A 24664-nucleotide genomic window follows, 5' to 3' on the forward strand; every position below is an offset into this window, starting at 1 on the left:
CCCCGAAAAACTATATCCCTAGCCTTAAATCACTTGAAAAGTGCAAACAAATCTTTTGGGATTAGAGACCCGCCCCAAAGCGATTGCCACTCCCCCCGTGGGGTTTTATGTCCCCAATTAACACAATATAAAACAAACTCCGAACAAAGAAAGAAATAGTCGGGGACAAAGCGAAATCAATCGAAGCAATTTGCATATGAAAAATGACGTCAAAAATGAAGCGGGCGTTGCTGCTTGATTTGTTTTTGAATGTGAAATATTTTTTGGATTTTTTGTTAATTTCTGCCCGCAGCTTGCAGCGGCGAACACTATGGTTTTCGTTTTATTTTTATGCATTTTTAATGAAACCATTTAGGAAACCAGCGGCAACAGATGGAAATCCCTTCGTATATCTGCCTTAAAATTCAAAATCATAAAGTTGATAAGCAACTTTTGAGCTGCGCTCTGACCTTGATGTTTTATGGTTTGTTATTTTTTTCGGGTTTTTTTTTATTATTATCGTTCCAACCTGAAAGACATTTTTCCATTTTCAGACAGTCTTGTCAGACTTGTCAATAACTTAATGTTTCGCATCACGATGCAAATTGAATTTACAATAAATAAAAGTGGCCAACCGGATGGTAAGATCTTGGCTTCTTCGGCATGGCAACAGAACTAAACTACCAAAGCCAAGAATGGCAATCGCGGATGGGTGAGTTGCCCAGGTGCAGAGAATTGCACGTATGGAAGCTTCGTGCCCAGAAGCAAAATGAAGCCCCATGGTCTGAAGACTCTCAACGATTGCTCTTTGTCGGGCCAAAAAGACAATTTACAATAATATTTAAATACGCTTTTTGCAACTGCTTTGAGTCGCCAACTGGTTTGGCGACTGCCCAAGTTAACTTAACTTAACTTAACCCGACTTGGATTGAGTTAAGTTTAGCTGAGTTGAGTCGAACGTGCCATTGCCGGTTCGAAAGATTTGCGTTTCTGGCGTTTCAGTTTCTGTTTTCGGTTTCGTTTCAGACAAATTTAAACGAATGCAAATCCCGCGAAGGCTATTTGTGTTTAATTGGAAATGGTATCGGAATTCACTTGCCACTGGGCTACAATTGCGTTTCCTCGCATCGATAAGGTGCACAAATTCTAGTTAAACACGAGTAATATAAATTTGGAGTATAGTTTTTGACAGGTGTGCCGCCTCAACAATTAGCATCTGCGTCAAGTTTGCGGTGATTTCGCATTGCGACACGAACTTAGCTCTGTGACGTCATGGCAGTCACACGTTTTTTAGTGTTGTTAAAAAATAGTGTGAGTTAATTATTACAAAGTTAGCGCTACACTGCGACAATATTCTGCATTAATTTTTGCATTAAGCCTAAAATTACCACCTGATAGAATACGAATTCTATGCATTATCCTCAGCATTACAACCAGAAAACGCAGCTTGACATGCACATGAAATTCGTACATAAAGCAGCAACTGCTTAATAAATTGAATGTTTCTGGTCAATTGATTCGGTCAACTTTAAAGCACCGACATTCAACAAGTGGCTGCCAATGGCTTGTGCTGTTGCCTCAAATTGCAAATGCAAATTGCAAATTTTTGTGGTCATTGTTAAGCAAAGTAAAGGCCATAAATAGACACACACACACACAAACAGCAACAATGCAATAATTTTATTGTCAACTTTGGCATGCCAATCAGCCCGAAAGAAAAGAAAACAAAGCGAAATGAGCACACAGTAAAACCGAAAGTCTAGCTTCACACAAAACGCTCCAAGTGGGGCGTGCTATAAAAAATGGATGAAAAAAGGGGGGCCAGGCAAGGGGGGAGGGGGTTGGTGGTGTGCCTAGAGCAGGCATGATGGAGCAGCTTTCAATCTTCGTCGTATCTCATATGAAATTACTATGCAAAAACCGACTTTTCGATTGGCATTGATGCATCTGCCTGGAGAGAATCGTAGAATCTATCATTTAACCCTCCCCATCGTGGCACTTTCGGTTTTATTACGACTGGATGGATAGCTGGGATCTGTTCTTCAGGTTTTTCTTCTGGGCTTGGTCGGACTGCTAATTGATTTCAATTATGCAATTGCCATGTCTACTCCTTTGTCTCGCTGCCTTTCTTTATCGTGTGCCCGGCATCGTCTCGCCCAGCTGCTGTCATATGTTCTGATGCATGCTCCTCCTCCTCCGCCGGCTGCACTGCTGACGATCATCTAATAACCGCCTGCCATCCGAGCCATGGCCATATAATCATGATAATTGTCAGGGAGCGGAGATCCAAGAGCGGCCAGCACCGATCGCATCCACAGACTGTCGCTAAATGATGGCTTGGCTCAAGCACTACAAAAAAAAATACTGGCTCTAAAACTATGGTTGCTCATATAATAAAACATATTCAATTCATTGTAATCATGTACTTAAGTAATAAATTGAATATCATTAAGTGTTTTAACAGCTTGCAGTTCCCAGCTTAAAGTTAAACCAACGACAAAGTATTTCGCTCAGTGCAGGATTCGACTGACTGCTGCATTGGTAGGCAATCATCGCCAGCGACGCCTCTGCGGGATGACTTGGCCTCATCTGCCATGGAAGTTGTTGAGCTTTCGCTTTGCATGCTATGCGGCAATACATCTCAGAATTGGCTTATGGATCCCGATACCCAACTGCAGATGGATTCGTGTTTACAATTGGCATGGCAAAGCCTCTACAGATGTTTACGCTGCAATATATTTACGTAATTGATGCACTCTTTGCGGGGATTGTCTGCATAAGATTAAAATCATTTGCTTTCGTTGCGAAAACTTCCGGTTTATATAAACAAACAACGAACCATAAAGGGGCTTCTTATCAGAAAAAAGATATATAAACTAAGATATTGAAACGTTTGCTTGTACAGCACTTGGGTGTACAGAAAATCCGAGAACTTTCTACGTTTCCTACACTCATGTCCAGATTGCACTGCAGATACATTTACCAAATATTTAATATTTTAGGCATCACAAGAAATTTACTTGCAATTTGCATTTAAACCAATTCTCTTAATTTCAAGCCGGTTATATTCATTAATTTTAGTTCACAATCAAAGCGATAGAACCTGTATATTTGTTGTCTGAGTTATGTGTTCACACCCAAAATAAATGGTATTAGTACTATAACTTATTCTGTCAATTTAACTCCTGATGTTTGCTAAATTTAACACAAAATAATTTACATTTATAATATAGGAACCGCGAAGTAAAACACTGGTAAGCTCCATTGGACGACTTGATATTTACCTTCTTTGGTTTTGGAACTGGTCAGGCTGTGACCAATGTGGTTCCAGAAGTTGAGTCGGCAGCCGAACACCTTCATTTCCTTGACCCGCTCCTTCATGTTGCCAATGACGCTCGTTTCGGCCAAACTCACGCAGGGAATCATTTGGGCACGGCTGAGATGGCTAACCAAAAACGCTGGCGTTGCACACGCGTTTTTTAACTCGATTTTTTTTTTTTTGCCACTATTTTAATTGAAATTTTACTGCTGACAGGGGAAGAAATAGATTTGTTTGAGCTTTGACGCATTGTGGGTCATTAAAGTTGAGTTGGGCAAGCGGTTTTTATTTTTTGTTTTTGGGCCATACGAAGCGATTTGTGCTTATTTTGCAGCGATTTGTAATTGCGATTTCTTAAAGTCACACATAAATACATTAGGTTCAGCGGCAACTTAACGAGCTTCTGCTCAAGTACGACGCGTTTGCGGAAGCAAACTACAACACTACTTAAAGTCCATGAAATTCATGGATGCTTTAATTGCCAAAAAGGCGAAATAACAAAAAAAAAAAAAATGCCTGACCATTGAAACAATCAATCAAAACAACAAAATACCCCACAGAGGAAGCCGACGAAATTTCAATTCCTGTTTTGGCAATTGAATATAAATATTGGAGGCATGCTTTTAACTACACACACGTATGTACACACGAAACCCCCATAAATCAAACACACATTCTGCATTTGATTTATGCTTTTGTTGTTTGCAGAACATCAAACGTGTCTCGTTTTTTATAGCGAATTACTCGAGAATTTCCTTAAAAATGCAGATGAGCAATGCTGCTAAAGAATCGGGGTTAGCCTGCTGCAAATGCTAATGATGCTGCAGCCAAAGTCGGTTGAGGTTGCCCCCATCATTATCGACAATCATCATCAGCTTCATTGATTTTCGCATTGTAATTGTTCGAGTGAATCAATCGTCGCAGCAGCAGCAAGATTAATAACGATTTTCATGCGGTAGAAGAATCCCAAACATAAAAACCAAAATTGATTTATGAGGCTTTGGAGTAAGTAGAACAATTTTCATTTACCCTACAGATTAGGCAAGTGAAAACCTTGAACCAAACAAAACGCACCCAGTCAAGTGAAAAAACGCCATCAATAGCCATCTGAGACAACAATCTATAGCCGTGGGCAGAGGAGACCTAGGCGCAGTTCATTGAGCTCCACTGTAACGCACACACTCGCTTGGGTGTCTCTTCTTTATACGATTATTTTTTGTTTTTTTTTTTTAGTAGCAACTGTTGGCAACATAATTAACATCAATTTCAAGTCGTTTCTACCCAGTTGGTTCCTTAATTCAGTGGAACAAGCCAACGAAATCTAATGAACTTTCAAAATGATTAACGATGCTCGGCGTGCGGTTTACGCAAAATGGGCGAGGTGCGGTATCAAAATTAAGGTCTATTTACAGACTGATTGGTAGAAGCTTGGTAAACAGTTAAATCGATATCGAAATGATCAGGTGTGGATGGAATTAAATTGGAAATGTGAGCTCAAAATCATGTAGTAGTACATAAAGGTTAAAAAAAAAGAACATGATTTAACTTTTATAAGAAATACATCGAACTTGTTGTTTAGTTGGTAAAGTGCAAGATATTACCCTTATAAATGCTTACTCTATGCCATTAAGTTATAATGCCCCAAGCTTAAGTTCAAATACCAAGGGCAGAGAATAGTTTATTTGAGAAAATTCAAATTTAAAAGCCTGATGAAAAGTCGTGGGAAATCCGAAAACAATAGAAGTATTTATACTTGATTGAATCACAGCTTTGAGCCACGGCACTTTGTTGTTGACTTGCCAGTTATTAGTGCAACAGATTGCAGCTTGAAACTCGTGTCGAATTGGAAAAGTGAAATTTTCACGCCTTACACAATTGGCATTAAAATTTCGACTTTAATGACATGTGAGTGTTGACACAAAAACGACCAAAAAACAGTTCAACTTTTACTTGTCGTAAACTACGAAAGAAAAAACCAGACAAATGAATAAATGAATATGTAAAGCGGTGATATATGAACTTCTCATTGACCTTGCCTGACCCTGCAAAAATCCCCGAAAAGAGCTAAGATGCTGCCCGCGGGCGAAAGGAAAGCGCTGCCAAAGTAAAAACCGAATACAAAATAAACCGTTTGGGGCGTGGCACTGCGAAAGAAAGCAACCGCTTTGACCTGATTCCGAAAGGTAAATGCTAAAGCCCAAAAACATCCAGCAACTTGAGGAGCGTGAACAAAGCAAATCCGCCAAATAATTTAAAGCGGTCAAGAAGCGGCAACGGAAAAAGGGAGTGAAAGAGGCTATAGCTTTCGCTTGTCATGTTTTTTGTACACTTTTATTCCCTCCTCTGTTGTGGCCCCTACTTCGTCTTCTTTCCCCCCTGATCTGTTTTGGGGTTTTTCGACTTTTCGACGGAGTTGGTGCTAAAAAGCTCCACAAATGAAATGGCACGTAGCTGACCTTGACCCGTTGCTTTTGGGGCTCCCATAAAATGCAATCTTTATGAACAGGCAGGCAGCAGCCGCAACAGGCAAAACAGCAAATTGCAATTGAATCTTTGGGCCAATTTACTTTTGGCAAATTGCTAACGGTACCGCAAAGGAAAATGGGCAAAAAAAAAATCCTAAGTGCAGGCTTTCGCAATTCGCGAAAAAAGAGTTTTTAACCAGTTCCAAAGAGAGCTGCCTAAGGAAAAAGGCAGAGAAAAAGAGATGGGGCGAAAAACTTGTTTCCGATTTTTATTTGCAACCTTCGAAGAGGCATCCGAAAACTACCTTTTCGTATCTGTGTGCGCCTGACTATCTGAACCAGCGCATGTGTATGTGTGTGTGTGTGTGAACTGCCGCATAACCGTTAGGCGGAGGATCCTTCGATTTTAAACCGGGTTTGCATTATAAATTGAGCCAAGCAGCCACACAAGTGGTTTGGCCTGTTTGCGAGTGGAAAACATACATTTTTCCTACCGATAATTAACATGGACAATGAATAACTCTCTTAGGTACCTGCCACACATAAGCACATACCGCACAGCTGCGGTCAACAAAATAGCTCAAGGAGGTCCACAAAATTATGGATTTAACAATTTAATAAGAAAGGCTTTAATGTTTGTATCCCCATAGTTGATGTAATAAAAATACAATAAAATTATTTTATTTGCTTCACTTCTAGTTTGCACTATTATTTTGAACGCAACTGTATGACGGTTCTTTACATGGCCAGCAGGATTTTTACTGTTTGCTCATTTGTTAAGAACATTTCGCCTCGTTTGTTTTATTTACGTTTATGGAGAGGTTAGAGATGCCAATCGCATTTACCAGGAATTATCCACACCACTCAAGAGGAAGTTAAAAGTAAACCTCCCGCCTTGTTTAATCGGCGCTGCCATCAAAATATTTGTAATCCAAACATTTATGACTCGGTAGTTACATTTTGGAGTTACAAATTTAATGCTTCGCCATGTATGTATGGGATTTTATATCTTTCACTCACTCCACCCGTTGTTTTCCCCACTCATTTCAGGCCCTTTGTTCGGCTTTTTACTCAGTTTTTAATGACAATTTCAAGCTACCTTTTAATGGCATTTTGGTTTGTTATTTTTATTATTTTTTATGGACCCTCTTTCCATGAAAAGAACACCATGGAAGCGGAGATGAGGAGAAAATATTTTCTATAAACAAAAGCTTCACGAAAGCTGAGAAAACACGGGTAGACTTGAATTGATTTCTATTGAAATTCGAAACGGCACTTTTAGTGCTGCCTTTGTAATTTTTTAATGGCCCTGTCTGGATCAACAGAATGCAATGCGATAAGGGCCAAACTGATAAGCCAATCGAGAGTTGAGAGAAATGTGTAGGGGCACAACCACAGTGTAAGTTGAGAAATGCATATGTACATAGGAAATGGGATTACTGGGCAGCATTGAGAAATTCCACTTGAGATGGTTTCATTACAGAACTCAGCCTTTCAAGATTCTAGAGCATACTATGAGTAAGCGGTTTGGAGTTTTGATATTTCGATCCCTTGATTCCTACACCATAATGGATTGTGAATAAATTAATTCAATTTTTAAGAGGCAATTTTATTCCATATTTCAGCTAAAACATTTTCAATGGTGCCAATTACAGGATCATAATAAAAGACATGCAGCAGATGATATAAACATAAGACTCGATGAAGATTGATACTTCCTTTTCGACCACTCCCAGGCAATACATCTTTTATTGTAGACTGAGTGCCTTCTGGCACTCGGTTTTAAGTCGGTAGTGTTATTCCATGGCTTTCCACGGATTGCTTTTGAGCTGGGTTACGTGATAAGCAGGCTTAAGTATTTAAGCATTTGCCTGAACGTGCTGGCCTCACAAGAGACAACAAAACAACGAAAAATAAACATGAAACAAACGACGAGCGGCTAACAAATTCTCGTTAAAGCAAAGTGACCTAAAACTCAAAACTCAAGACTCAATCGAAAGGCAAACGAGGAAAGAAACGAAAAGAGAGCTGTTTGAAGATCCTGTTTGGGCAATATACAAATATCCACAAGAATAATATTGAATTACACAACAGTGGAATATTTCGGCTATTTGGGCTACCTGCTTAGGACAATTCTCAGGTTTTGAGAGTCGTAAACGACTTTGAAATTGAAGTTCGTTAGGATCGGAGGCGCCCCTCACTTTGCTAATTGGTTTGGTGTGAAAGGGAGAAACAAAATAAAGGGAGACAGGTAGAGAACGAAAATAGAAACAGTTTAAAAAAGGTAGTTGTCATATTTTTAAGAATTCGTTTAAAAATGTACAATCAATATGATAAGAAGTTAACTACTTGGGTCTAAAATTAAAGAACTATTTTAGACGTTGTGAAATATTTATTTTCGTAACTTGCTGATAAAATGAACAAGCTAAAATGATATAAAAGTTACCCGTCGAGTTAAATTCGATAGATCAAAATCTTTACACGTGCCTAAGCCAAGAATTTAGATCCACTGGTTGAAGATACTAACTAAAAGAACACAATAGAAGACCATAAACCAAAAATAAACCTTTGAGAAGTTCTTTCTCATGTAAGTTTTTTGTATTAAGTGTGTTTTTTTCGACAAGTTAATTAAGCAAATGGACAGAAGAAATAATGAATTTCTGAGAGGGGCGGCAGGTGACAGGGGGGACTGTTAGAAAATGCGCAAAAGATAAGCACGAAAGCAAAAAGCAGAAAAACTGCTGTGGCACGCCAAAAAGAAACAAGTTAAACAACTTTACTCGGCTCCCCAGAGTTGCCAGATTGGTCCACTAAATAGGGTTTGAACGCAGATGTTTGTACTTGTGTGTGTGCCGTGACATAAGCAACTTTTACTGTTAGAAATGAGTTTTGGAGATGAGTGAGATCTCCAGCGGTAATAAGTCAAGAAAGGCACAATTTCTTCGCTTCGCCTGGCTGCAAACACTTTTGCCTCTCAGTTATTTTTTTATTTTTCAATTTGTAGATATTTACATTTGGTTTTATTTTTGGGGCTGAGAACACTTTTTGGCCTTTTGAGCAAACTTCACTTCTGCCTGAGCATTTACATTTTGTCGCCGCCGCACGTTTTGGCCGTAAACAAATTTTCTAATTTATTGCACTTTTGCGGCTTAACGCAGCCAGTGAGTGATCTAGCAATTTAGTTATCGTCGTGGTATTCAGTTGGTACTAAAAACAAACTACTGTGTTTTTCAATGGCACACGCGACAATCGAAACAACAGCTAAATTCGAAACCGAAACCGCAACCGCTTTTCGATTTACGCTTTCCGCTCTGCGTTGTGCACTCGACGACGGTTCAAAAGAAACTCAATCGGATTCGGATCGCGCAGGCGTCGAGCGCTTCTCAGCAGCTCAAGAAGTGAGCGCAAGAGTGGGAGAGAGCAAAGTCAACATTACACTCAGAGAAAGACACTTTGATTTTCAATATGAATTTAATTTTCAAATAACTGATTTTGTGACGAGGTTTTGATAGCAAGAAAGCGAAATTACATAAATAGTTACTTTTTAAATAAAGTTTACTCAATTTTAGAAAAAAGTTATAATATCAAATTTGTATTTTGTTTTTTTTTTTTTTTTTTTTTCAAGTGGAAATGGAGTAAGCAGCAAAGCAATTGTGGGGGAGCGATCCTCTATACAGAGAAAGAGGGACAGCAGATCTTAAGAGAGCCGCCAAGTAGGGGGTAAAATAACAACACTGGAGCCAGCAGAGTGGAGCACAGCTGGTATAGAGAATAATAAAGCATCAGAAGAGAGCAGAGTGGAGCAGCAAAATGCAACGGAGCCAAAGAGAAGTGCGAATTTAACCGCAAACGTTGTTGCTGCTTTTTAAGCATAGGCAAATCAATGAGCACTTGTGCACTTAGCCAGTCACAATTACAGTTAGAATCGGTGAAATATTAGTTACACTCGTAAATGCAAGTGGAAGTGAGACGGCACGAGAGTTGTGGGTACAGCACAAACCAATAATTATAATAAAGTTCTATAGTCCTAAGGAAATGAGGCAAAAATGCTTAAGAGCAACATTTTGTTTATTTTTGTTTTTGGGCAAGGCAACTTGTAATGCAACACACACACGAAAAAGAGAGCGAGTGAGAAATGGAGAAAGGGAGGGGTGGAAGGTGGCTGCATCTTTCGGCTGATGTCCAAAATGAAGTGGAGAGAAAGAAAGAGAACAGACATGGCTAATATCAATTATAAGACGCAATTAGGAAAAACATTTTCGGAGCAAAGCAAGAAAACAAAAACAAGGCGACAGGAAAACTTTGGGAAACAACTTCAAAAGAATATTTTGGGAAATATTTTTGTTTTCTCAATAAAGCGAAACAAGGAAGTTTTCGATGGAATAGAAATAGGAACTTATCTTAACTTTCATATCTAAGAAAAGAGGAAAACAACTTTTTTAATTACGCAAATGTAGCACTTGCCAAATTATTTTATTTAATGATTTAATGATTTAATCGCGAAAAAACACGTAGTTGTATTTTTATAAATTTACTAGAAAATTCCCTTGCAATTGACAACTTTCTTAAGCTTCTATTTCTGAAATGGATAAAAAATTCCGCTTAAGCATTAACATAAGTATAAAGAAATCATTATCATACCATCCATCAAATGAATTCGACTTAAACCTCTCAATATCACATGATTAAATGCTTCTGATTAACTCGCAAACCTGCTTGGAGAATGATAGAAATTCTTTCTTAATTTTCTTGACTTTTTGCAGACATGAGGTAATTACCGGGCTTAGCATAACAAATCCTGTCCGTTTACATAATACCAACCAAATGGCAGATAATGGGAAATCAAACACTTGTCACACGCCACAGTTCGTCGTGAAAAGAAATTAATTGGTTGAGAAATTTGCCAAGTTATTATGTATGGCCAAAAATAATTATTGCGTGGTCTTTTGCGAGATGGAAAGGTTAAGAGATCTGAGTGAGTTAACAAAGGAGAACGGTCCAAAGCGAAATAAATAAAAACGAAGGGTTCAAACCATTCGAAAGCTCGGCTTCTGCTGCCGATTTCCCACGTTTAGAACGAATCACAACAGAACGCATCATTAATCATGGCAGGATGGGCAGGGGATGCTGCGGGGGGTTGGCGGGGATGCCGCACTCCGGCCTAAAACTTTTTGAAAGATCCGACCCAACCAGAACAGAGCAGAGCAGAATCCAACCGAATGGAGCCAAATGCGAGGCACATTGGGCAGGTCGAAGGCATCGCAGCCAGCATCCACTGAAGATGCATGAACAAAAAGCAGCAGCAACAACAAACACAAGGCGCAAAGGCGCGTTTCTCGTCTGGCGGATTGGTTTTCAAGAACGGGAACAGCAACGCGATTCAGACTACATGCACTCAGAAAAAATACAAGCAACTTCACAATCAACCCAAAGACAGCCATGAAAAATCAAGGATAAACGTTTCTATGCCATCAATAAACTCACATATGAAATTAATAGTACATGATATGTTAAGTTTATTTAAATGTTTGTAAGATGTTTTAAAATGGAATTTAAAGTGTACTTTAACTTTTATCGGACGCGGAGTTTAGGTCCGTTTTCATGGTCACTCACCCGACGCATTTTGGCTGTTCTTTTCCGAGCTGCAGGAGAGACAACAAGGGGCACCTAATTACAATCAAATGGCGGGAGGCGGACCAAGTCTGACCAAGATCGGTTAATAGCAAAATTAATCAAATCATCAGGGGGACAGGCGCACCGCCGACACACTGACAGATGGACAAGCCAGTTCCTCCCCAGCCACAGAATTCATAGCCTGCGGCGTTCAAAGAAAGGAAGCAGCATCCATCGCCTCCATAAGTCTATTGGCTTACACATCCTAGTTTTTCGAGCCAAGTTCAATGCACGTGCCTAGGCACACTCACACACACAATCGCAACAATGGTGATACCAAGATACTGGCCAGTTGTAGTTGTTTACTTTTCCCATTCGAGGCTTAAACAATTGGCCCAGGCCAGAGCCAAAATAAAAACCAGTTTGTACTTCGGGTTTCAGCTTTTTTTCTTTTCGTCGGTCTGACTTTGTTTGGCTGCTGCTGTTCTCTTGGCCAGTGCTCTTAAATATCGAACTGGCGACTGGCTGCCTTTTCGGATACATCCGTGGTGGCTAACGAAACCCAAACCAGTTTTGGAGATGTGGCCACTGGCCAAAAGGAAACCTCCCTGCTCTTGGTGGGGGTGTTCGTCGCTGGTTCGGTTTGTCAAAATAATAAAAGTAAGAAGAAAAAAAAGGAGATACGAAAAAAGTGCAACCCACAAAAGTCAGGTTTAAAACTTAATAGAAAAACTTCTTTCAAACCAGCGCTTCTTTGTTTTCGAGTTCACTTTTTTATGGCTTAGATATTGTACCCCCTTCCTTCCTTTTCACGGGCAACCCAGATAAAAATCACAACATGAAACTATTTTTGAAGCACTTAAAACGAGACCCATAAATCTTTGTTTTTTCGGGAATAGTGGAACAGAACTCGAAAATCCGAGACACAAAAAAAAATCTGGAGAAAGAGCAACGACATCGTTAAATTGCAGCTAGCGGACCCTACTTTCTGCGTATCGCCTGATTATTATTCGGCTTAGTTGGGTTTACTACTTCATTTATTTTCATCTTTAGCGTGAATCGTGGATGATTCCAACATTCTTTCCTCTGTCGCCACTGAGAGTTATAAATTTAACACTTTTATTGCCATAATGGTAATGATGATTCCATTAAACATTTTATACCATTTGCTAGTTAGTTGTCATTTTCAAAAGCGTTTTTAGTTTGCACTTCATTCCGAGTCAACAAATTTATGGCAATATATCTTTATGGTTGTCAGGAGCTCAACACTTTTCCTCTTAATCATCTCACCCTCGATTTTGCTGGCCATTTCGAGAGTCATGCGAAGTGGATCTTAAATGCAATCATGCCATACCAAACGATGGCACGCGGCGAAAGTCAAAATGTGGAGGGAAAAGGATTTCGGGTAGTGTAATTAATTTCCAAAGACCTCGCGGTTTGCGGGGGCGTAGGGCCATGAGGAGGGGTGGGTTGGGGTGAAAGATAACCGAAGGAGAAAATTGACAGGCTAATTTATTGTAACGGCAACTGACACGCTGCCGCAATCGCGGGCCCAGTCATTCCACTTTCATTGTCTTCGCCTGATAAATGAAGATGAAGGCGACCTGATTTTTATTGTTATTTCCGCTTGGCTCCTTGCGGATCCCTTCGAGAAGCTCATTCCAGCCAATGACTCGCCGAAATTGGCAGACTTAACGGCAATTTAAAGTGACGCCTCTAATTGATGTCCCCCTAAAGTACAAACATTTAAAAAAAAAAAAGGAAAATGGGAAGAATCCTCATGAAGATATCGCCACCATGGGGCAGCTGAAGTTTGTTGTGCCCTAAAATGCGTTGGAACTGTCAAACAGTGGGACACAATGTGGCCACACATGTCATTTAGGGTTCAGTCTGTCTTCCCAGTTTCGTTTCCACTTTCAAATCTAATCTGATGACACAAATGAGCAATCAGAACATCAGCTTGACATCTGCGGGCCGTCGGCGAATGGGAAAAGTTCTCGACCATAATTTCAGCTGCCTCCGGCGGTCAGGGGTTAAGGTGGCAGAAGGTGCCGGCACAATTGGTAATCTACATCAAAATATTTATGACAGCCGATAATGAGAGCAAAGGATTTGGGATATAGTGACAGGCAAAATGGTGTTTACATTAGATTGTGAACAAAAAGAAGAAAACTATTGTGGAGCATTTCTTTTGGGTATTTTGTTATTGGTTTATTCAAGATAACGAAGAAAGGTGTCTCTTTCTTAACCGTCTTGTTATTTGTTAATTTCCTGTATGTTCTTTTATCTAATGCTAACCCAAAGATTTGTTTTGATGACTCAAAGCCTGTGACACAATCTTATGAGATCAAACAGTAGGTCTCGTGAGTTTGATAAAAACGGGTAAAAGATATCTTCTCAAAACTTTGGTGACGAAAGCAGTACAACCAATATAATTTACATTTCATTTAAGCTATTCTTTTTCAAATTTGTTCCTTTTTTCTGCAGCAAATGTAAAAGTTACCTGCAATCCACAGGCAAATAGCAACTATTTGCTGACCACAGGCACGTTATAGGGAATTAACACCCAGTCAATAAAAAAGAAAAAAACTTACCGACAGGTGCCAACTTGCATTAGAGTTGTATACCCCAGTATTTGTTCCGGCCACACAGAAGTATCTGCAAGTGTGTGCAAGTATCTGCGTAACTCTCAGATACTTCGCTCCAAACCCAGACTCCTTTCGAGCCTGCTCATTAACGGCTTAGAAAAGTAGAAGAGCTGCACTTGAGACACGCACACACAATATGAAATGGAGAAAAATCCAAATGGGGAGCCAGTTGGCACCGCAGACAATGTGTCAAATAAGGCCTGACGACAGGAAAAAGGAAAAGCGTTGCGAATGCAGAACATGTGTGTGAAAAACGAGGGGCGATAAGTGAGAAAAAGATGTGCAGATACAAAGGAGCATTTTCGAATGGGGCGGGACACTTCCCCCCTCGCGCATATCAACGGCTATTTGGGGAGGGGGGGTGGTGGGCAGGGAAAGTGGCTGGCAGTGGGGGAACTCCCACAGTTGACAATGACATTTGCCTGACACGGCAAAGGAAGTCGCCAGTCAAGGCTAGCCTCAAGAGGTTCTTCAACTGCGCCAGAGAGTCGGGCTCCTCTTCGCATTGAAAATATACATAATTCTAGTTCAGAAATCACAACTCGTTTGGAAAACTTCTTATATGCAATGTACTGCTAAACTTGCTTTAAGGTTGAGGTTGTTATGATAAACTAAATGAAAACCCCCTAATTAGATCTTAAACTATATGGCTATTCCTTTTCTATTTGTTTTAACAATATATTAAGTTATTATAACATAATGTTTACTTACTTGGATTATTGTTTGCCTCACGCCAATGGGCGGCTGCTCTGCAACCAAAGGTGCTTCGAGATAATCCCTTGCAGCAGCTCCACTTCTTTCCAGACCACAAACCCGGATGATAGCGATACGATTTTGGAGTATTGCTATCCTCACAAACTGAAAATAAGTAAATATAAGTAATAAAGATAATAATATTGAATATAGTCAATTTTTAAGCATACGCCCAATTTTCCATGTCTCCTAAACTACTAAACCCATCTGCTTTAACCACTTAAACCTTTTTGATTGCTTTACGTTACTTTTCCCTAATTTACAGGCGCTTCTTTAACTGAACACGACTACTTCTTATCGTTTTCGATTGATCTGGCCAAAAACAGCTGCAGTTTGGCTGGCTCCCTTGCCTTTGTGTTTACTGGGTCATCATCAATCGAGTCAATTGGGGGCTCTCACCTTGGCGGATGGCGCGGATCCACTCGCTGCGCTCCTTTTCGCTGTTGGCGATCACGTAGAGTGTGTACTGTGGCACCGCTCGTCCACTCTGCTGACCCTCGATTCCACCACCGCCTCCGCCGCTGCCGTTCTCCAGCTGATGATGCGAATTGGCCGACGCAGAGATCTCACAGTAGCCCACTTGGAACGGATAACCCTGGGGATTTCAGCGTTTGTTAATGAAACATATTTTCCCAAACCATTTCTGGCTACTCACATCCGGTGCAAAGGGATCGCCGCCCTCGCCGCTGACCGTCGCCTCCTCCACCAGGCGAACGCCCTTCAAATGAATGCGACCACGTTCGCGTCTCCGCTGAAAGTGAATCAAATGAATGTCAAAAGTAGTTATTACTTGTAGTTATTCGAATAAACTAGATTAGCATTTATTTATTAGTAAAACAAATAATAGTGATATCTAATTCAACCTATTTAGGAACTATAAAAGATGCCCACCCCTTCTAAGATTCTATTCCGAATTAAACTTTCTTCCAATTAAAAGTAAATTAACTTTAATTACTTTCAAGTGTATCAAATTCCCTAATAAATAGTTCGCTGTGAACTATACGAATCGATTAAAAATATAGTTCTGCTCCAATTCATTCTAATTAAATTCCACCACGAACACGGAAGTTCGTTTTCGTTTTCAACAAACGAGAAACAAGAAACACTTCGAGCAACAGACTTTCATTCCATTACAGCATACCCTCGATAAATTGGCTTCTTCAATCATCATCATCGGACCCATTAGCAGCCCCATGTTCATTGGCATTATCATCTTTGCCACTCATCGCACAAAACTCACACATTAGCAGCGCCAATTTAACGGATCGCCTTGTGCATTTTCCTGCCCATTTTCGAGTGGAGTGCGAGTTTCAATTTCAATTCTCAATTGGCCGCCAAGTTGGATTTTCCTGCCCCCCTCCCCCCACACACACACATATACGCATTTTCAATTTCATTACGAATTTGAATTTGATTTTCTGCTGGCTCATGGTTCCGTCTTCCCCACTCGCTCCTCTTTTCGCCTGCAACCTTTTAGCTTTTGGCTTAACCCAAATAGGTTTTGACTTTTTATGCACAAGTTTTATGTACACAATGAAAAATTGATCAAAATATCCACCGAATGCAGTGCTAATCAACGTTAAACTGGTTTGTACAATCACTTTTTTTCAGTGTTGTATTAAGGGATTGTAATTTTATAAGGTATGCTTCAATATCTCAACCTTGGCCAAAATATAAAAACAATTTAAACTCGTTTTTTTTCCTCTGCACTTCTTCAACAACTTGAAGTTTCGAAAAGCCAAGAAGGAAGTTCAATTTCTTTCTTGAATTTCAGTTTTTGTTTTTTACTACCCTCCCCCTCCCTTTGTTTGTGTTTTTTTCTTCTGTGCAGCTTTTGTTTTTATTTTTTTCTTATTTTGAAATTGCTGCTTGTTTATTTGAGGTCTTTGTGTCAACGCTGTTGTTGATGAGGTTTTTATGTTGCGTCTGCCGTTGCTTGCCTCACTTTGTGTTTGGATAGATTTTTTTTTCTGGGTTGCTGCGATAAGTAGGGGCCAAAAGCTAACCCGACAGCCAACAACGTGCTTATCAGCCGGTCCTCAAAATCTTCACTCTCCAAACTGCCTGTGTGTTCCACCTTACGATGCTCCAAAAGTTATGAGCGTCTTAGCAGGCAGCCTTTGTTGGCCGTCGGAGTCAATTAGGCCAATTACGTTGACTTAATTGAGCTGGCAGCGCTTTAAGGTCTTCCCCAATTGTTGCACCGTCTTGGCCGGGACTTCCCCCCTCCCCCTCCTCGCCACACCAAAGTTGCCGTCAAGTGGCGGCACACGTGCAAAAATTACCCCTTGCGCAAAAAAAAAAGGACGTTGTCGACGTTGCTCAAGTGCCGTCAAGTGGAATGCCAGGACGATGCCGAAAAAAGGAGCGAAACGAGCTTAAATGGCGCACATTTTTCGGCATCCAGTTAACTTGGTTTATTGGGCCTGTCAGCGTACGGAAACGATATGGATAGTAGGGAATTTTCGAAAAAATATGGGGTATATCATATAGCCGTTAGTAGTTAAGTAATATTGAAATCATGATATAATCAAGATAATATATAATCAAGATACTGTAATATGCAATCTATATATGTAATAATGCAATCTGCAACCAAGAATGCCTTATTAGCTAACGCAGTTCGTGCCCCTTTCCCTTAGAAACCAAAAAGAACTTTCAGTGAATTGAAAAATCCTACGTAAATGGAGTGGGCATAGTAACATCATCAATAGGAGCAAGAAGTAGAAATGATGAGGTGGGGGGAAAAATAGGAAAATAGTCCGACAGCTAGATGACATCCGGCGTCTGTCAGCCCAATTCAACCCAGTTTCAGTATAGTTGGCCAGACGATGCTTCCTGAACACGCCAAGTGAGCTTGGTTGGAAATGAAGGAGGAGTAAGAGGAGTAGCAGTAGGAGCAGGAGGAGCATGTCGTGCCACTTTCTCGTGAATAGCCAACTAACTGAACTGAGCTGCGCTGAACTGAACCGAAATGGATGTAGAAATGAAAAGTAGAACTACTACATAACTGCAAAAAGAGTATGACTGCTAGTTATGCATTCTGCTTTGATATCAGCGAACAAAGTTGCGACTTGGAAATATTTCCCTTTGGTGAAAAGGTCAATGCACTGGCAGATACAAATGTATCTGTATCTGTATCTGGAGCTGTTGCCAAAGGTTGCGCAAATGTTGAGCATGTGTTCCGACATGTGGCATCAATAAGCGAAATGGAGATGCAGCTGCTACTGATTCCGAGTGAAAACGAGCTAAAAATTGCCGGCAATTAAATTGAGATCTTTCAAACCCGTATGGAAATTTCCTTTAGCTAAAAATGAAAAATAAAGCGGAATACCCTGTAAAACAGGTTGGCCAAAATTCTGGTAAAAACAAGAAAAATATATATACCCTCGTTTAACGAAATGGAAAGGCCCGGACAAAATGAAACTCCGCCAAGTGAAAGTCAATTAGGGCAACATTAATCAAATTGATTAACAAAATGCAGTTTGGCTCTCGAACATTTCAGAAATTGCTTCAGGCCAAAAAATAAAGTCATAAAAACACAGAATGAATATGGAAATGGAAATGGTTTATGTCTGAACCTGGTTTACGTCGTCGAAAGTTGGTTAAACAAACAGACTGAGGATAGAAACCAACTTCCTTCGGGCTTATTCTTTAAGACATCCGAATATTTTATTTAATTATTCTCTGCTTGTTAAAAACGCGTTTTTCTTGCATAATTTACTGCACTCTCAAAATGGCAAAGGAATTTCCGGAAGCAAGTGAATAAAATGCCGTCGAGGGACCACCAAATGTAACACAATATGCCAAAAGGGACAACAGGTTGAAACACGAAACGCACCTGTAAAGGCACCAGTGTGCATCCTTATTTAATTCTATTGTTAAAGGGAAAAACAGGGAGGGTTGGGAAAAGAGCGTCCTAATGGCACGGCAATCACCTGTGCATAATTGAGAGAGCTGTCAAAGCAAAATGCACCTCAGGTAGGCAAAAAAAAAAACAAAAATGGAAATAAAAAGAAACTAGGAGAAAATACGAAATATAATGAAAAATAGGGGAGCCGGCGAGGGAAAACGCAACAAAGTCCCGGAAAATTGAGTACCAGCAGCATAAAGAAAAACGATTAAGTGAAAATTGCCATTGCCGAGGGTCAAAGTGGAGTGGGTTAGCAGAAAGAGAGAGCGTGGAAACTGAAACGATAATTGAAGAACGAGGTGAGGTAAGTATGAGTGGAAAATGTAATTAAAATAGGAAGCTAATATACATCTATTCGAATTTTACTGCTGATTTTAATATATAACTATGCTAGAAATACTCCCCAAAATTGATATTCCCACGATGCCGACTAGAAGTGCTCTTAAATTTAGAATGATATAACCCCGATTATAATGCTAGATGCACTCCACTGGACAGTTGGACAGAGTGGAGTGTATGCCCTCCCACTCTGCATCTAAATCGCCCACTCAAGTGCATCCTCGAGGTTCAGAAGTGGAACCTTTACAATGTTGATTAATGAAAACCCAACTGCCTCATGTGGCATGTTCAAATGCCATTTCGTTTCGACTTTGAGCCGCGTAACGAATCGGGCAAGATATGTACTGTGTACACACATGTTCCCTTCGATTGATCGAGGGAAACTAAATGTATATATATATATGTTTATAGAGTGGGGGAACCCCCTGACAATTCCTAAGATTGATTGCAACTGCGAGGGAGCGCTTCTTAAACTGACCGCATGTGGAGTGCGATTGAAAAATCGCCTCAAATAAATTATAACTGTAATAAAGAGAAAACCGAGCATACAAAATGCCTCGGCGTAATGGTTTTTCAATTTCCCCAACCTCGTCGGTTTTTTTTTATTTTCCTTAATTATTACAATTTCACGCGTAGGAGCGGCGACGGGCGATAAATTTCAGTTAAAAGAAGTATGTAAACAAAGACAGCCAAGTTGTTTCCTTGCCTTGCATCTCATTCCCCAGTTTCGTGGAAAATTTATGCATTTTTCCAATGAAAACGAAAATTTTCCTATGCCATAGTTTCAGTTGTTTTCGCTGCTCTTTCGGTGCTCGTTCCCAGCCATCAAAAGGACACGGTTGGTTGACTCGGGATGTTCTGTTCTGTTCTGGTCAAGACGAAGTAATTAATTTTAGTGTGGGTAATTTGTGCTAAATCATTCCATGTTCATCTATGTCGGCTGTCTTCGCCTCTTCCTGTCAACAGAAAAACTTCACTTCCTCTGCGTGGTTTTATCGCTTAATTTGCATTAAACTCCACGCCGTACATCACATTGAAAATGATAAAATGATTGTGGAAAATATGGTATTTAAAAGCGTGTTAAAGGTAGTTACAAAAACATTTCGTTTAATATGCAATTTTCATAATTATATATGTTACATATCATATTATATATATTTTGAAAAACTTTGAGATGTTTTTTTTGAGATGATGATATTTTTGAGATGTTTTCTTATACTTTAGTGAGTTAAAAACGTCCTGAGAAAAGTCACCAAAGCATGAAGTGCCATTTCGCTGGAATTCCCCAGCACATGGGAGTGATCCATCATTGGGTCGCAGAATGAGAGAAATACCCATGGAAATCTTGGGAAAAACGAAAAAGCGTTGGCGATGTAATTAACGATAAGACAAAGTTCAAAGTTGCCTTCGGGCAACCCTAATAATTAAATTTATAGAAAAGAAAAGACAACGACAGAGTGGAGAAGAAAAATCGAATCCAGATAGGCATCAAGAAGAGCTTGCACATCCACATAAACATATATACAGCTGATCAATCAGCGATCCACCCCACTCCCCACCGCTTTTCCTCGACAAACTCTATAAATATGAAAATCGTGACTTGAACGCTTAAAAAGCGCTTAAAACGTATTAAGCAAACACACACATATGGAAAACTTGTCTGCCGCTGAGACAAAGGAAAAGAGGAATAATTGAAAAGTGAGTGGGGAACAAAAAGTGCGATAGCAGGGGACCCAAAGAGATAAATGTGCTGAGGAAATTGTCAGTCATAAGGTCAGCGGCGAGTGGATCCGAAAGAAAACCCCCAATCCCAAAAATTCCTATCCCTCGAAATCTAACCAAATATCAAGCAATTACAACACGCAGAAGGAAAGGAAAGGGTATTTCTCTGACAGCTGTGGAAAACGAAGGAAAAGCCATAGTCGAAAGTGTACACATGTACATTCATATGTACATATATGTATGTACCCCTACGCACGGACATTCTTAAGCATTTTCCTCTGCTTGGTTAGCTGTTTAAATATATATGTACATATGTATGTACGCACATACAAATTCCTTCTTTTCGTTATTTTGTGGGCAACATTTGGTCGCTGCGCCCTTTGTCTATTTCCGAAGCAATTCGTGTTTATTTTTATGTTTTGATAAATGCATTTCTCCAGCCGCATCCCATTCACAGACATCGGCGAATCGTTGAGGAGGTCGTTCACTGCATTTCATCTGCTTTTCCATCTGTCCTGAATGGGAACTCTAATTGGGATATCAATACCAAATCGGCTTAATTTTCGAATTCGATTTTGAGCGGTAGCGCATTTATAAATTTCATGGTCTAGGCTTTTCATAAAATCCTAGAATAATATTACTGATTAAGCAACGCGGGAATTTCGATGCAGGTAATTAGATTTTTATTCGGTTATAATATTTGCTTGGTTTAATTCTCTAAAAATACAACAGTGCACTTATGCATATGCAAACAAGTGTAAAAACATCAATTTCTTAAATAGAAACGAAATAAAGTATTGATAATATTTCAGCTAAATAGGAATATAAGGAAATAAGTTTAATATTTAATACATGTAATATTCCTGCTTAATGAAGGACATACTAAAGTATTTAAATAAATTTAATATTTAATACATATAGAGAAAAGTAATATTTATTAAAATTTATGATAGACTTGGGAACAACAACCAACTTAAAGAGAGAGTACAGAATGGCAGAGCGCCAGAATTGTTCTCTTGATTTTGGCGAGCTTTGCTATTATTGCACTTGTCGCGAGCCTGTTGCCATGTGCCCGGGTAGCTCAGTCGGTAGAGCATTGGACTTTTAATCCAAGGGTCCAGGGTTCAAGTCCCTGCTCGGGCGAAAAATCTTTTTTGTTCACTTTTTAGCTCCATGACTTTTTTCAGCGCAGACTAATTCATTTTTATAAATATTTTTCATTCCTGTGGGAAAGAGCTGGAGGCTGTGATTCATTCATAAAAATGTGCATGTGCAACAACATAATTAGGCCAGGAAGAGGGCGTTAAGCTTTGATTTAAAGTGAAGCTTCGATTAAACGAATCACTAAGGATAACAATAGTGAACAAGAGAGAACTGCAATAATCAAGGATTTGAGACCAACGTTGTCAGGCTACGTTTTCGTTACGTTTTGCCATAAAATTCACTTTATCTGGGTAAGACTGTAGCTTGGACTGGCGCAACCGCATACTGGAGCAGTGAACACAAGCAACGGCCGCCGGGGCAATTTGTCTGGGTCGAAACTCTGGAATCCTCCTCCTTCTGACAGAAACGCAGTGTCTGCGCCAATTCCTGACCGATGACTGCGAAACGCCCCCCAAAACTAAAAATGGAAAAAGAAAGACCCACGACGGTGACCACTCCGCCATGGCGGGTGAAAGAGCTGCCTGGGAAACTGTAATGGAAACCGGAAATGGGGTGGATGCCAAGCAGATTGAATCACTGGACATGCCTGCATGTGATCCTATGCTGCAGTCGGTAAAAGTCAGTAAAAAAAAGTGTTGAGTCGCCGGCTGCATTTTCATATCGGGATCTTTTACACGACAGATTCGAGGGAATTTTGATTTGGCGAAATTGCACTGGAAGCGGAAATTAGTCGGAGTCAAAAGCGGCAAAACGGCGAAAGTCATTTATCATTTTGACATTTTTCAAGCGGTATGTGAATATTTTGCTTGGACAATTGCTCGCATGATTTTACAGTTACGCATTTAATAAGAATGGCTTGATGAACAGTGGTAAACATGGCTAATTTTAAATGCAATAAAACTAAGAAAACAAATTTGTGCATATTTTTTTGTTTTGTTTTGTTACAATCCTGGTTGCCTAAGATAGCAATCGATTTTTGTGTTAAAAGTAAGTTAATAAGTACATTTAATAGCTAGCACAAAGCTATTGAAAACGTAAGCTCCTTGTGTTAATGATTTATGCCAAGTCGTAAATGTTCATCGAGTTGAAAAAGTAATTTTGAACATTCGCTGTAATTACATTTTTTCCCACATGTCGAAAGCATCTTTTTTTTTACTGTCCGAGTTTACGTTTCGTTCCATAGTACTCTAGCAACGGCCTTTGTGTGGGCCAAAAAAAAAACGGAGGAAAGTAAGTATCGCACGCAGCTTAAACAGAACCGAAACGACAACCCACATTGAGTTATGAAGCTAACCCATCCCTGCCCCCTACCCCTCCCTCCCGCACTCCTTATGCGATCCACCGCCCCTATTTCGCCGCCAAAAGGCCATAAAGTACAAAACAGCTAACAACTTATGGCGATCGCTGCTGAGGCTGCTGCGGCTACAGATGCTGCTGCTGCTGCTGAAGAAGAGAAATATGTGTTTTTTATGATGACTCACGGGGCGAGCGGGCCGCGATAAGATCAATCATCAACAACCACAAAGGTGGAAAGGGGGAAGCTACGAGCGAGCTCTCGACAATCTGGAACTCGGCGACCGAAGTCGCGTTTGCGGTCTGCGTCTGGCCATTCAGACCATCTCTCATGATAACACTATTGAATACGAAAGTAGACAAGTTTTCGGAATCGCTTTCAGATACAGTGCGTTTCGAAAAAGTATGGAACTTGGTTTGGAATAAAAAAACTGCATAATTGTTATCTTGATTTAAGTCATTAAACCAACTATGAAACTTGCCTAAGCTTAACTTATTTATTTTATTATTTCCCAGCTTATTTAGTATTTATGATAACGAACCGCACTGTACCACACATTTGGATGAAACCGGCTTTGATTTCTAATTATTGGGGATCGGTTTGTTTTTTCGGGGTCTGCTGTGTTTTTTCTCATTTTTGATATTTGATTCGATGGCTCGTGAGCTTTAAATTAACAGCGGAAATAGCTGTAGCGATAATGCCAATAAAAACGCTTAAGACTTTTAGTTTTTCCATAGAAAGGCGTTTATTTTCGAACTTAATTCCAATTAAACGATGGTTTATTGTCTCTGGCCGATAATAAGGCGTAAAAGGTGTTTAGGCTCAGGCCCACTTGCTGTGGGAGCAAACTGATTTGGAACTGGGCATTATGTTTACGGCCAACTTGAGAGTCGGTTGCCTGCCCTGTCTGGATGTAATAACTCAATGTCAGCTCGTGGGCGAAGGAAAACAAAGGGAGCCACCGGAGGACGAATAGGAGAGATTCATTCAAGGCAGCATAATGAAGCATGAAAAGCTTAAGCTCCAACAGACAATGCGACGTCTGGAGTCCAGGCACAAAAGGTATATATTCCTAGGCTCGCTGCTGGCTCTTCCTTCTGGGATTTACAACTCATTAGACGCTGCAAAACCTTCATTTGGCATTCAAGACACGAGGGATAACACCAAAAAAAACTCCACCATTCATCGAATGAATCATCATCTCGCTGTCTTATATCCGTTAATAGGCAAATCATGTACCAACCGACCACCAATTGTCCAACAGGTTTTCCTTATAATTTTATTACCATCATGCTCGGTTCGAGTTACAGTTCGAATCCGAATCCGAGTCCGCTGTAGCTGGAGTGTTACCTTTTCGATTGTGATTCATAATTGTTACAAGTGCTTACGAAAAGGGCTTGGTCTCTGCACAATTGAAACGTATTGAGCATATGTGCACATGTAAATGGCTCGAAA

At 40.0% G+C, this 24664-nt stretch overlaps 1 protein-coding gene and 1 non-coding gene across 5 annotated transcripts in view; one reads left to right on the forward strand and one right to left on the reverse strand.

Annotated features, from left to right (window-relative positions):
- LOC117151056 (tyrosine-protein kinase Btk29A) overlaps positions 1 to 24664 on the reverse strand; it is a 41131-nt gene that overhangs the window by 9056 nt on the left and 7411 nt on the right. For 2 of the 4 annotated variants that reach the window (XM_033318276.1, XM_033318275.1), the window contains exons 3-5: positions 15433 to 15528; positions 15177 to 15372; positions 14736 to 14882 (exon numbers count right to left, since the gene is read on the reverse strand). In XM_033318276.1, the coding sequence (XP_033174167.1) occupies positions 14736 to 14882; positions 15177 to 15372; positions 15433 to 15528 (439 nt within the window). Of the gene's footprint in view, positions 1 to 3263; positions 3508 to 8775; positions 9113 to 14735; positions 14883 to 15176; positions 15373 to 15432; positions 15529 to 24664 lie in introns of those variants that run through there. The other 2 variants (XM_033318277.1, XM_033318278.1) reach the window with 2 other exon arrangements.
- Positions 21822 to 21894, forward strand: Trnak-uuu. The gene has a single exon. It is a non-coding gene; the product is annotated as a tRNA-Lys (tRNA).

This window comes from Drosophila mauritiana, chromosome 2L (genome assembly GCF_004382145.1).
Source record: "Drosophila mauritiana strain mau12 chromosome 2L, ASM438214v1, whole genome shotgun sequence".
In the NCBI taxonomy this organism is placed as follows: Eukaryota; Metazoa; Arthropoda; class Insecta; order Diptera; family Drosophilidae; genus Drosophila; species Drosophila mauritiana.